Here is a 14,890-nt window from a genome sequence, read left to right as displayed (position 1 = left end):
GGAAGAGAGGGGTCATTTCCCAAGAAGGAGCTCCTCCTCCCTCCCAGCCCTAACCCTTCATCCTGTCTCCACAGCCATACACTCTGCCCAAGAGATCCCCTTTAAAAAGAAGAGGGCTCACCACCAGAATTACATTCTAAAAATTCAAAATGCTTTTAGACAGCTGTTTTTACCCAGGACCCAAAGGAGTCAAAGCTTGAGCCTCTTGGCCAAAATGCCAGCACCCCTCTGAGTCTATATGCAGCCCCCCAGGCTGCAGGGACTGTGGGGGCTTTCAAATATTGCTGTCACCAGATAAACAGCTACGGTAGCAACCGTATGTGGGAAACAGGAGATGATTTGGCATCAGGCTGATAGTACTGTGGGGTGTGAGTGGCAGACATGTGTTTGTAACAACCAGCACATGTGAACGATTAGGTCATTAGTTATATAAAGAACATCTTTTGCTTGCGTGAAGTAATGTTCCTTCACTAATGATGCCTTTAGAAAAAATATCTAGAGAGGTGAATCATTATGGGTAGGGCTTATATGAATACTGAACGTGCTGGAGACTTAATTAGGAAAGGCACTATTAAAAGCCGTTGTTTAGCGACACATACCATATAGTTGTTTAGCCTCCTTAGCCCTAAAGGGTTTCTTTCTGTGCATGCTACATGTTGACAAGCACCTACTTTAATTTTAGCACTGAAGATGAGTAAATGACTGAGCTGACACCACCAGCCAGTCTCCCAGGAGCAGCCAAGCAGGTGCTGATTTTCTGAAGGCTGCAACAGAAAGAGCTGAGATTGGCAAAACCAGCAGGCATCGATGGCCCCTCACATTGAGCCAGGCTTAAAGAGTCCAGATTTTTTAGAAAGTACTAACCACCTCTCCAGGTCAATTGTCAGGCTGACGCGAGGTCGAGGCACATGCAAGTCCTCATTGCTCTTTGTGAGTCACAACCATTTGTACCTGTCGGCACCTAAGAGCAAACAAGTGTCAATCACATGCTGACAACCAACAATTTCTCCCCCCCTCTCTTGCAATGCTGAGGTCTTTCACGGCCATGTTATTTAGTTTTCATGAGGCATGTTCCCTCCCTCAAAGGACAGAAAATGTCAAACTGACACTTGGGGTTGTTCTTCCATAAATTTCCTTTAGATTTTGCCTTGGCTGCAACATGCTACTTCAAATGCAGCCCATCCCAAGGCAGTGAGGACATTGCACACATCTTGAGGCATTGACTGTCACTCTCATGGGCACCATGACGCGAGCCTGCTTTGGACACACGCAGGACTTGGTCAACTGTACATCAGTGACATCTCTTGCAGGCTGGAATCCCCAGGGGACAGTCAGGGCATTACAGCTGAGATGCTATTTCCAGCGCAGAGATAGCAGCAGCATAAAGCACGCATCTGAAAAGGCGTGAGATTTCGTGCTTTAGCAGCTTCAGAAAAAATGTTAAAGTACAAGTATCATTGCCCAAATTGGTTGTATTACTTAAAAGGCATGGTAACAAACAACCACTTTCCTTTGTTGAAAGGACTGACGCCCCTGCCTGCCTTTTTCTACCAGTCCCATACCTCTACTGCAGGGATTAGTGAGCTGCCATCACCCCCTTCATACATAACTACCATTAATCCTGCCGAGTCCCGCACAACAGCCTCCCCACTGCAAGGGTAGCACCCCACATGTTTATGCCATAGCCTCTCTTTGCTCACAGGCTCTGTGGCTTTCTGGGCTCCAGCAACCACAACATTTGAGGACTGGAGGCTGCAGCACAGCCAGGGGCATCATGTAGCCCCCATTCAAGAGGTCCTGCAAGACAGACGCCACTGCCTCCTGGCCCGGCTGACAGAAGGACATCCCATCAGGCAAGCAGTCACCAGGCTGCCCTACACACCAACATACCTTAAAGCATACAGCAGTGAAGGTTAAACTAAAATGCGTTGGTGCTTCCTTGAAAAGGCCTTCAGAGAAGTGATTAAGCAACCCCTGGAGCAGGTTTAGCTAGCAACTCGCTGACACCACAAGGCATCAGCCCGCAGCTAAAAAAACATTCCCTTCACAGGTGTACGTGCCAGGGGGGCTCCGTGGGGAACGGGTTTGTGTGCTACGGAAACATCATGGAGCGCCTCCAGGACCTGAACACCGAAGCAGGAGGACGGTGGCAAGGCAGGCTGACATCCGCCTTATCGCTCATGGGTAAGCGACCACATGCAAGCAGAGTCCCCTCCTGCTGGGTGGGTTGACCTTGTCCCGTCTTCCCCCAACACTCCCTGCTGTGGGTAGGTGCCACTAAGGGCATGACACAGCACACACGCTACTCACCGCAGACTCCCTCTGCCTGCCTCAGGCTGCCTTTGCTCACCATGCCATGCAATCTGCAAGGATTTCCAAGCAGAAGTGCTAAACACCTTCCCACAACCCCTCACACATCATCTGGTATCACCAGGGGGTTTTGCCCCATAGTAGGGTAAGCAGGATCACCCCCTTTCTTCTCCCTCTCTGCCCCCATCACTCTGGATAATTGAGATTTGATCTAGAACAGCACACAGAAGCCCACCAAAAACATCGGGATTCCCATCTGGATCCCTCTTCTTCCCCAGTCCCCAGGCATCAGCAGTGGCATTGCTTTCACCAAGAAAGCAAGAGGAGACAGGCAAGGGGAAGAGACTGATCCCATCCATGGTCTCCATCACCCTCAGGACCCCTCACCAGGGCACCTTGGCCACAGCTGGGCAGTCTCCACATTTCCAAATTATCTGCAGAGATGAGGTGGAGACCCTATCAGGGCTCACAGCTTCCAGCCTTTCACAGTTTTTGCAGCCACCTCATGAAGAGAACAGCGTAACACTCGTCACTGTCTTCTGTTGCATGGTCACAAATGTCAGCTATGAACAAACACTGCTAGAATTGAGCTGGATCTTTAAGATAAATTTGTAAACGGAAAAATTTCCTCCTATTTAACATAATTTGCTCAGCCCTTTTCACTGAGCCTGGCAATTAAAATAAAGATCCTGAATTCCTGACCAGAACAGAATAAGAATCCCCCACAGCTGGCCAAGGACAAAGCCGGGCAGTGACCTTCACATGCAGCACTGAAGACCAAAATCTCAGCACCAAAAACTCTCAGCACCAAGAGCTCAGTCGCGGTTCCTCTGCGTGTTTCTCCCTATGTGTCTGAAAACTGCCTGACATGCTGGGCACCACCAGTTGTTAACAACAATCCAGATTTTATGTTCTTTGGTTAAGTTTTAGACATAAATGTGCTGTTTGATTTACTAGCCAGAAGCTGCAAAGACACATTAACCACACAGTTTATTTTACAATACATTCACTCCACGTTAATATCTTTCAAAAACTAAGAATATACAGCAGAATAGTCCACAGTGGTTTGTAAGACAATATACTAATTTTGAGGTATATACTCCAGTACAACATACCTATAACGACTGTAAAGATGGTTTTAGATCTGATTTTAAACCTCTGGGAAAAGAGCTGAATATTAGAAATATTTAATGCCTTCAGCAACAGAATCAGTGGTCTCATACTTGGAAACAGAAATACCATCTGGGGAGCAAACAAACTTTAATTAACTTTCAGTGCATCGACTTTTATTACCAGCAATGTGTTTACTGATATTTGCACTACCAGCAGGTTATCAGCAGCATATCACTCACCCCATGAAGACTGAATTGATTTAAAGCAGGAGGCCATCATCCTGTAAAGACACATCTCCAAAGAAACACTCTTTTCACATCTATCACCCTGGTCTGCATGCCATGGAATCCGGGGTGCCAGAAGCATTCTGAATGTTTTGCCTCATCCTGTGTCAAATATCCAGCAGCACCTGGATTTCACATCGTATCTGCCTCTCATCTTACAATAACTTGGATTTTAGAATCTTAAGTTAACATTTAATAATCACAGATGGCGTTCTTCCTTATTCTGCCCTTGCATACCTGGCACAGAATACACAATCCCTTCCTCCAGTGAGCTTTTTAATATACATTAAAACTTTTTTTTTTCCCCTCCCTCTCTCCTCACAAGAAAATGTCTATGAATGGCCGCTGAGTACTCTGGGACCATTTACCATACTTGTACCAACAAACAAGGGGCTCAAAGGTACAAATGTAAGTAAACAACAGAGGCAGTTCTAAATTGGGGGGGATTTAGCTCCTTCAGAAATTTCATCTGTATTAAAAGTGGTTTGATGCACAGATTCAGAAGAACTTTTTGCTCTAGTACACTTCTGGATACATTTAAATCTAGGGGGCAGAGATTTTCTTTTTCCTACTTGAAAGAAAACCAAAGTAATTTGGAAAATCAGGATAGAATGCAGTCATGCTTCAAGTAAGTTTTGGATTGATTTGCATGGTTACACTCAAGGGTTTTTAACTCAGTAGAGACAGGGTCTGAATTAAGACCTGAATTTTCAGCAGGGAGGCCTACAGGTCACCTTTTATGTAAGGGTGATTAAAAAAATATGGTTTTAGTTAAAAAAAAAAAAACAACAAACCTGGCCTGATACACAAGTGGTCAGTATCAAATACCTTACCCTGAAGTCAGGACAACTCTGGAGGCACTTACTGCTCATGCAGGGACCTAAGGGAGTCATCTGACCTGAACTGAAAGCAAGAGAGACCTCCATTTGGTTCAGACCCTGTCACCCCACTTTAGAAGAAAATGTATCATTTCAGAATGTAACAGCTGGAGGAAAAAAAAAAAAAAAGAATTTACTATGAGATCATCTTTATATGAAGCCTGTATCAAAATAAATCTCTGTTCTCCTGCTTTTCTAGATAAAGGATCTTCTGAATGATAAACAGAAAGCACAGTACTTTGTGAAGCTCCATGTAATTGCTGGTCAGTTGAATACCAGCAGCTTGAATAATACTAATGTAATATATACTTTGACTGGCAAGTCAGGAGAGATATCAAAGGGAGAAAAGGTAAGTGGCCTGCCTCAGCAAGAACGCTGCTCTCTGTTCACTCAACAAGTAGTACAAGAGGTCTTTCCGCAGTGAGACAACAGGTTGCAGATAGCTGCTGGATTATGAAAAACCTTGGCTGTGGCCATGCATTACAAGGTGCTCAAGTGAAACCTGAAACCCTACTGGCCTCAAAGTTCCCACTAAAATCAGTGAAAACAAAAATTACCTTTAGAGATGCATCACCACTGAGTGACGTAGCAGTCTAATGCAGACCGCTCTAAAACTTTTTGCTAAAATTAAGCCATCTTAAATCTGCAGGCATGACCAACAGAGCTGGGGGGGGACATTAAGAGAGCCTAGGTGAAGTAAGAGGAGGAGTGGGGAGGCACAAGCCCAGAGCTTATTCTGGAAACGCATGCCTACCTCTCGCACAGAGCAAGTGCTAACTGCACTGCAGATCCCACCTCCCACCGAGCATCAGCCTGGGCAGCCTTTGAATGATGCAGCACACAGAAGTCTTCAACATAAATAAAATGCTCATGGCAATTTATCATGAAAAAGACGGAGCAAAGTTCATCACCAGCCCAGCTTATTTGATGTCTGAAAACATCAGGGCAGTCTGAGCCTACAGTTTAGAAAGAGTTGTTCTCTACAGCTGATATACTAGAGTTTATTATATAGAATTACTGCTCTTGGTCCATTAAGTGACTGTTAACGACTTAAGCCTATGTAAAGGCTGAAACCAAGCACTTCTCATGTTTTTTAGTAGATCAGTGGCATCTGAGAAGAGATATCTATTTTATTTCTTTAGCGAATGTGCACTCCATTTGTAACAGGAAAATCTCATTTCTGCCTGAGGCCTGTTAGTTTCCTGCAGGCTTCCGTACAGTGCAGAATCAGCAACATTTTGTTGTTTTAAATATACATATAATATAAGGAAATGGGTTATAGTCCCTTAAGATTAGGGGAGTTGACTCTTTCAGTACAATCACATTTTAAATCATTTCCTGGCAGACTTTTATTACTAGCAGTCATCAGAACCCTTTTCGGTACGCTGCTCTCCCTGCAGGACCTGTCCGGGCTTCTCTTCTGAACTTTGTTGTCCTCAAACAAAAACACATGGTCCTGATCCAAAGTCAAAGGAATTTTTTCCATTTCCTTGATAAGCATTGGAAGCAACCTTTAGCCTCCCCAGATTTAAACAGCCCAGGTGTTGGCAATGGAAGGGGGTGTTAGACTTTATTCAACACTCGTACTCTCTCTGTGGTCATTCTGTAATAAAGAGCTCACTAACCATTGCCTGGTGTCTTTCAGGATAATCAATTAAGAATTAGACTCCAAGGAGGAAGGAGAAAAGGAAAACTTTTGCAGGGAAATATTATTGCTTCCAATGGGATTTTACACATTATTGATAAAGCCATGGACAATGTGGAGCCAACATTCAAAAGCAGCAAAGAGGTGAGTAGTAAGCTACGTATATGTAGTGTCAGAGTTTCTTCTAAAATAGTCTCACGTTAATTGAATGCAAAGGAGGATGACTGGCAGCAGCCAGACAAACTCCCCTGAGCCATTGCACATCAACTCAGAGAAGCAACATTCAAAATGAAAGGTAATGCCACAGTTTCCACAGCAAACAGACATTTACTCTTCTGCCAAGCTGGTCCATAGACGATTTGGTTGTACTCACTACATTTGAGTGGTTCCTTAGGAAATCGGCAGTTACAATCAGTGCATCTCACTGAATTCCAGAGCAACATACTAAAAGGAGGGACATCTGGACAGATACTAGGCAAGACTTCTATTCAAATCAGCAAACCCATCCCCCAAAGAGGCTAATATTATAAAAGCTAATAATTTTGGATGCTTTAAGGTTTTTGGTGCCCTGCTTAGCATACTTCCTTGAGAGTTCGCTTCTTTATATGCTGTTTTTGCAAGTATTTTATTTCTCTGCCCTTTCTCATTGGAAATGAAGAGATAAGAACACTTTCCCCATACACGCACTGTTTGTATGTTCTGTGACTACACTGTATTTCAGGACAATGACAAACTCTTAACTATAAGCCAGTATAGCACCAGGACAAGAGTGCTACCATCTCAGCCACTTCTAGACACCACCAGCCACCCAAACAATAAAGAAACCCAAATGTATTCAATCGGTAATAACTTAGATTCATACAGCAATTCAAAAAATGTGATATAAGAATTGGTATTTATTCCATGTTGCCAACTAAAATAAATCTTATTTCCATCTTATTTTAGGAAACCATAATGTCGGTACTTCAAAATAATGTAAGATACAGCCAATTTACAGCTTTGATAGAGGTAAGGATCCAGAAAAGCAATTCCATAGAGCTATTTTCAAATGTTCTTCAATATTAATATGTAATTTCACTTTTAATTTTAAACCAAAACAGAAAACTGGCCTGGGAATGGATTTACAGCAGGACAACAGAGCTTACACAGTCTTTGTTCCAAGTAATGAAGCTCTTAGTAATATGAAAGCTGGGGCTCTGGATTACCTGCTTTCTGCAGAGGTACAGTCTTTCTATAATGCAAATCTTCCTTAGATAGTAGACATATGTAGATACGTAGTAAATGGATACATAAATCATTTTCCCATGTTTACCTGGTTTAGTGTTCACCTAAACTAAGCTCCTCTGATCAAGGCTTAATCCATATCTAACAATTAAAGATCAAGGTAACACCTAGAGAGGAATGGGATTTGGGATCTCCTATCCTATGAAGTGACACCAATCCCCAAAACCAGGTCCTTGTTTCCCTGACCTTGCCCTGCCAGCAAAGCCCAGACGGCCTCACAGCAAAGCCCCAAACCCTCCCTGGGAGGTGTCACCCTTGTTAGGGACAGACAGAGGGAGCAGATGCCAGAGGGCAGGTTGCAAGCCCCGAGCTGAGCACCACCACTAACCCAGAGGTTTCTGGTGCACCAGCCAGTGACACCGTTCTCATCCCCATGCCTTCTCACTGGCCAGGTTGGTTTTGTGCAACTCTTTCAGGGCTAAAGTGGGCTCTCTTCTGCTTTGGCAGGGTTCGTGGAAGCTGCTGGAGCTGATCCGATACCACATTGTTTCCAACACTGAGGTGAGCACGGCCATTTTACTGACCCGGAGTGCAAGAGCGCTTTCAAACCCTTTGCCATTCGGAAGGCAAAGATTTTCCAAGAATGATGTCCACTCAGTATTGCACAGCAAAGCTGCAAAGGACAGCTACGCCTCTGCCTTTACTAAGGGCAGTCACATAAAGGTCACTAAGGGAGAACACAAACCTTTCCCCTCAGTGTTACTAAGCAAAATAAAACCCTGCTAGGAGACATGGGGTATTCCTTGAATCATGGCAAATTAAAACTGGGTTGTGTCACACTGGTGTGTTACACGCAAGTAGCTATTTCTACTTTAAAATACACCTTTTGGTGATGGGGATTTAGCCCAAGTAGGAAAAAAAAAAATACATATATAATCATCCTGAATCTGAGACCTGCTACCTTAGCCTGCTGTGGAGCAAGAACCGCTGTCAGGGGGTACTGTCAGCTTGGCAGGGCCACAGGAAGGAGTAGCAGGAAAAGGACTTGTTGCTATCAAAATCAAGCTCTCTGTGAGCCAATTCTGCCGAGATTAGTCTTCTGTTTATCAGAAAGAGGTGGGTTTGTCATCCTCTAAGCAAGCTCCCTGTTTTTCCCTCCTTTTTCTACTGGAAACAAAGAGCTGAAGCCAGTAACCCCCCCATCACCTAAGGCTAGAGGAGACTGAAGTTCATCCCCACCCCAAGCCCTGCTGTGGGGAAGGAAGGATGTGCTCGCATCCTTAGCGAAAGGCCCCGCTCGCAGATTCCAAGGTCACTGCCGGCACAGAGTGGGATCACGGGGACAGAGGCATGAGATCCACGTGTCCCTTCACAGGATATCAGCACTGCTGTTGCCACAATGGTCTAAGGATGCAAAACAGGGCTATTTTAGGGAGAGGTGATAATTTTACTTAGGTTGATTGCTGTAATTAGGAGAAAAAATTATATCCTTTTGGGCAACAAGCTCTTCATATGGAGCAACCAGCAAGCTCAGTCAAAATTTAATCACTCTGACTTCATTATCCAAGCAGGTTAGTTAATGCAAGGCTGCCCATGCAGCTAGAGAAAAGCTGATAGGGTCATTCGCTCACCCTAAAGAGAAAGGTGGTCTTACTTGTGAAATCCATCTGGATTTGAAATGAATGATGATATTACATTTCATTCAATCAATTTGTATTCATTTCAGCTAGAGGTTGCCAGCCTCGTCTCAATAGAGCACATCAGAAGCATGGCGAAGCAGTTCATTTACTTTAACAGGACCAGCACCGTAAGTCAAAGGCAGCTCTCACCTGCGAACAGCTCGCTCTGATCTTGGCAACTGGTTGCATGCAGGGGGGATTAAAAAAGGGAAGAGGTGGGACATGAGCAGAAGAATTTCTTGCTATAACGAGGCAGAAATTTTCAGCTTGCCATTCCCCCCTACTGTTAGAAATTAGTATTATAAAGGATGCAAAGTAGATGACCAGTATAAAAGGACAGCCTGCAGTTTCTTTTTTCTTATGACTAGCCCCAGTCCAGCAATGATCCTCATTTATGCTCTGCCTAGTTTAAAAAGAAAAATCTATTTAAAATATTTTAAATAATTCTGTTACATATCTTGGTTATTTTAAACAATTCTCAGTGCACACATAGATAATATTCTTTTATTCTCTTTAATACTATAGTCTCTGATCCTGATGAACCTAGTGAACACCTTTTTAAAAGTGCTCATTTGTCAGTACTTTTGTGAAACCAGACTCATTTGTTATGTTAACACCATTTTGTTCTTTGAATATTTTAGCCAAATATGAACATTCTGGAGAAGAGAAGCATCTATGAAAATTCTTGTAAAGACAGAGCAGTTGCATGAGTAAATGCAAACAGAATACTTTTTCTTTTCTTTTTTTTTTTAATCTCTCCTGTGAATCTGGATAGATCCCAGGCTCTCTCTTCACTTTTCCCTCCCTTTGTCAGGGAGAGGACCAAAGCATACTTATGCCTGCTGAAATCACTGCCTGAAGTCACCAGTAGTCCTCTCATTTTGGCCAGTCATTTGGTCACCAGTTCCACAGGCACAGTGCAGTTTAAGAGGAAAGCTTTAGATACCGCTGTTGTAGACCAATATTCAAGGAAACGCACAACATACACATGCTTCTTGCATAAAACAAGCATAATAAAAAATAGATAGCCAAATAAAAAGTATGACTCAAAATTCTTCAAATTATCAGAAATTGAGAAGCTATGAAAAAATGATTTTTAATAATAATTTATTGTTTGATAGGGACAAGTCTTGGTGAGTGGAGAAAAAATAGAAGAAACAGATATTGTTGCAAAAAACGGTCGCATTCATACTCTCGCAGGAGTCCTTATCCCACCCACAATTGTTCCAATTCTACCGCATCGGTGTGACGAGACAAGAAGTCAGGTCGTAATGGTAAGAGAATCATAACAAGCCAATAACTCTTCCCTGCTCCATATAATGCGCTCCAGCTTCCTCCTTACTGCTTTCTCTGATGCTGTCTGTAAAAAGGGGGGTATTTTTGGAAGTTGATATATCAATGACATATAGCCACCTGGCTAGCAATACTGCACAAATACAAATAATCTGTAAATAGGGAACTCATATGAGCACATCCTATACCACTTTAACTCATCTACTTCTTGCAGTAGCCCTTTTAAATATGTTGTCTCTCTGGTCAAACTTTCCTCTCCAATTCCTGAATCCCACCTCTGCATACGAGTGCATGGTAAGCAGAGTCCAGTTCCCAGGGAAGCTATTTTGGATCAGTATTCTCAATTCATAGAATCATCTAGGTTGGAAAAGACCTTTAAGATCATCAAGTCCAACCATTAACATAACCCTGCCATCCCACCACTAAACCATGTCCCTAAGCACCTCATCTATCCTTCTTTTAAATACCTCCAGGGCTGGGGACTCGACCACCTCCCTGGGCAGCCCATTCCAGAGCTACTAAACATGCAGGGAAAGGAGCCATAATAATTGATTTTATATTAATATATTAGAAATATGTTCTTTTCAGAAGCCACAATTTCCCCTAGCCCTGCTTTCTTCCAGTTTTCTTCAAGTTAGGAATTACAAAACTGTTTCATATTTCAAAGGGTGGATTTCAACATACCTTGTTCAGTGTGATAACACAGCACAGGCCTTTACACTTGGTAACGTTCAGATACTATTTCTGGTAAGATGACTGAGTACCAGACGGAGCTTTTAGTTCGCAGTAAGCGTGGCTCCAATGAGCTGTTACTGGACCGTGTTCAAGCAAGTATCTGGGCCAGTAACAGTTCCGGTACAGTCACGCAAAACATTTACTATCTTAACTTACAACTGTCCAGAACCACAGCCTTGGAAGAGGTTCCCAGAAGAGCTGGACAGCATCAAAATTTAATGAAGAAAACACAAGAGCTGGCACTAAAGAACTATTACCTCTAGCAGTAACTACACAGTGCCGTATGTGCAATATAACCACAAACCAGGCAGAGCGATGAGCCACAACCTCCAATACAAAAAGTAATCAACACCTTGCAAATTCAAATTACACCCCAGTAATTTGAAATTCCTACCAGGACCCTACCTACAAACTATGCCTGACATAAATCAATCCTAAAGCAACACTATGAGAAATTATTTAAAGACGAAACAAATAGCATCTGTCACAAAAGTTATTCCCCAAACTGAAGTCAGGGACTTTTGTCAGCTTCAAAAGCTTCGTGCATAGTTTGAAACATAGTTTAATATCCAAGGCTTTAAGCAGAGCACTGCTACCAAGGAGAATACCAGAGGGAACAGTGGCTTTGCTGTTCTTACCGGCCATCGTGCATCTTCATCACTCTTGGAAAACAAGAGTAATGCCACTTTGTAAATACAACTTGTGGTACCAGTGAAAAGTGACAAACCTTATAGGAACTGTCAGTTGTGCCCACCTACAAGAACTGTACATACCTAAAGATGAAACCATTATGCTAACACACACATATCTGTGTAACTGTACCTGAATGCTGGTAATAACCGCAGGACTCAATAGCTTGCTCCACCTCCTCCCAGAGGTCATCACTCCCACAGCAGACTTGGTGGAAGGGAAAATATGTCTATGCTTCAGACACTTCAGTGCAAAGACAGTATCTTTATCTAGGGCTGAAAGTGGGCACATTGGACCTCACGTGGAAGTGCAGCTACATTTCCCTGTCCCCCCGCTGCAGTGTGGCAGAGGGGAGAGGCAGGACTCCCACCCTCAGGAAAAGTAGGGAGCAGGTACATGTCAATGGCAGAGACCATCCCAGGGGGATAAAAGGGAGCAAATAGGTGATCCTGAGTGGCACTGAGCAGCAGGGAGAGTAACACCAACAGCAGGAAACAATTTCCACAGCAATCAGCCAGATCTGTAAGTTCTAACGGAGCAAAGAGGCAATTGCAGGGATTTTCAGAAATGCAAAGAAAGCTAAGAGCCTAAGTCAACTTCAGCCATGACTACGCAGCTTAAAGAGCTTTTATAACACTCAAATTATTTGCCAAAATGCATCTGACCCATAGAGCTTTAAAACATAGTAGTGGCATTGATACCTCAACTATTTGATGCCCAAATGCTTTTGTAAATCTGGTCTTTATTTCTTTAAGTGCCTTTCAACATGAGGGACTACTAAATCCAAACCAGTACCTGATTCTTTCCCCACAGCTCCAGTGACAAATCTGTGGGGGAAATTACATAATTCATGTTTGTGGTCATTTGTCCACTGATTATGAAACACAGTGAAGTAACACATCAGATGCCGGCTCTAGGATTTATTCTAACTTGGTTGAAACGCAAGACGATAGCAGTCACGAGCAACACGGCTTTGGCAAACTCCATACCCACACACTGAAAGGCTCAACCTCTCCAAAGTTATTGCACACTGACCCTATCAGAGGACTCACCTTTAAAATCGCCACGGGAGTTGGTATCTCCTCAGTGCTGTAATTGCCAGTCTCTGTCACCACCACATGGTGATAAAGTAGCTAGTGGGGAAAGGCAACCGTAAGGTGAAGACATAAAAATAGTTATACACTGCAGGATCACAGCAGAGTACAGGATGTATGACCTGGAAACAAAGAATATTTTTCTCTCCACCACCTATACAGAAGACAAATTTCTGTTCACACTGTCTATATACGAAACTCAACTAATTCGTGGTCTTCCCAGGAAGAAATAAAAAAGTTCTCATAGAAGTTAAGCGTACAGACTGCACCAGACCCTCAGACCATATTAGTTAATATATCATGCATTGAGGGTTGAGTAAACTACGCCAGTGCATTCATGCCCGTGCTTATCTTCTGTTTAGGAAGCTGCCGGGTCTTTGAAAGGGAGCAGGGGAAGGACAAATGAAGATAAAAAGGGGAAGCTGAACCACCACTCAGCAAAAATCAGAGCCAGTAGATAGAGCCCTGGTGCTGCTGTTGGGTTCCAGATCCATGCTGTGACAGCTGAAAGTCATAGAACAGACATACTTAAAATTTACAGGCTATATCATCCGTAACTATGCATCTCAGTAGTTGGCATAATGGCTTTTCCACTGACTATGCTTATTGTTTCCATCCAGGGTGTCTGTGCAAGTTGTTTATCGCATACACTGGCTCTCTGTCCGCCGGATTCAAAGCCCATCGTAAGTGACATTTCCTGACAGATTCCTCAGTTGTACAAAATGCATAGAGGGAAGGGGTCCCTGCGTGTTGATTGCCACTCTCCCAATATAGTGAGCAAAAGGAGCAGATATGAATAAGAGGAGACTGCATAAAAATGCAAGTACAGACAGTACTCTAGTCTCTGGCAATGACTGAAGCATCAAGTAATTTCAGCATTGTTGTGTTTGCTGTTACAAGATCCCTTGCAGACTTCATAGAAGCTCTGGCTTTTTGCTCAGGTAAAGTAAGATCTACTTAGGATAGGCTTCAGCAGAAGAGAGAGCAGAGGATGAGAATGGCTATGATTATGCTTTGAGAGTTAGTAAACAGAAAACAGAGGAGGGATACATTTAAAGACCTCACGTCTGTTAAAAATTTCATTTTGATTAAGCATCCTCCCAGAAGTAACTGTCCACAGAAGCAGTCTCAGAAAGGATTGAAAATATTTCATTTGCTTTACATCTAAGAGATGCAAATCCGGCTGCATGTTTCTCTACATACAAAACTCAAGCCTAGATACTACAGGAATTTTATTCCCCATGTTACAAAAATTCAATAGTAGTTAGTCCTATATGCCATATTCAGTGATAGCCTATGGGCCATTATTCAGTAATAATGAAAAGAAAGCTCATATTATGAAAAAAACACATAATTTAATAATTTTTTAAATGCAACACTATAGTGAGGTGCTTTCTGTTCTCCAGTTAAATTATGTTGCAATATTAAGACTGTATCACAGAACTGTACGTTGCTTAGAAATACTAATGCTTCCATTTTGTGCACAATTCCAGCCTTTCTCAAAACGGAGATGCATTATTGACGGCCCAACCTTTCAAAAAACCGGCTGTGCTAGATCCTGCAATATAACGATAAAGGTAGAGAGTTACAGTTTCTTAAGATAAAACATATATAAGAGTTTTCAAACATGTTGTCTTTTGCATTGTGAACTTTCTTTTTAGAGTCGAGTATGGTTTAGGATGTCCATGTAGTTTCCATACCCTTCTACAGGGGGCTGAGAGGAGCTACTGTAGGTCTTAAAGCAAAATGCCAGGCAAATTCCAGTGAGGTTTTTTAGCTGCCATATGTTATTGACAGCCACGCTCTCATACTCTGTAACTCAGGAGCTTTCACAAAAGACTCCAAGCCCAAATGTTGTTGTTGCCCCATAGAGCTTCACCCATGAACAACAGGACACCTTGTTCGTCCCTGGTCCCAGCACCTCCTGTCCCGGGGCTTCACATGA

At 43.0% G+C, this 14,890-nt stretch overlaps 1 protein-coding gene across 1 annotated transcript in view; it reads left to right on the top strand.

Annotated features, from left to right (window-relative positions):
• The window catches only part of STAB2 (stabilin 2), an 89,815-nt gene that overhangs the window by 19,496 nt on the left and 55,429 nt on the right, over positions 1-14,890 (top strand). Inside the window, exons 10-20 of the mRNA XM_035901474.1 lie at positions 2,051-2,184; positions 4,033-4,115; positions 4,785-4,934; positions 6,231-6,374; positions 7,176-7,238; positions 7,331-7,450; positions 7,962-8,015; positions 9,181-9,261; positions 10,255-10,407; positions 13,566-13,628; positions 14,439-14,522. Of these exons, the coding sequence (XP_035757367.1) occupies positions 2,051-2,184; positions 4,033-4,115; positions 4,785-4,934; positions 6,231-6,374; positions 7,176-7,238; positions 7,331-7,450; positions 7,962-8,015; positions 9,181-9,261; positions 10,255-10,407; positions 13,566-13,628; positions 14,439-14,522 (1,129 nt within the window). The remainder of the gene's footprint in view (positions 1-2,050; positions 2,185-4,032; positions 4,116-4,784; positions 4,935-6,230; positions 6,375-7,175; positions 7,239-7,330; positions 7,451-7,961; positions 8,016-9,180; positions 9,262-10,254; positions 10,408-13,565; positions 13,629-14,438; positions 14,523-14,890) is intronic.

The sequence above is a fragment of the Egretta garzetta genome, unplaced genomic scaffold (assembly GCF_000687185.1).
Source record: "Egretta garzetta isolate BGI_Z169 unplaced genomic scaffold, ASM68718v1 scaffold159, whole genome shotgun sequence".
NCBI lineage: Eukaryota > Metazoa > Chordata > Aves > Pelecaniformes > Ardeidae > Egretta > Egretta garzetta.
The sequence above is the reverse complement of the archived record's forward strand: the minus strand, read 5'-3'. Positions and strand labels throughout refer to the sequence as shown.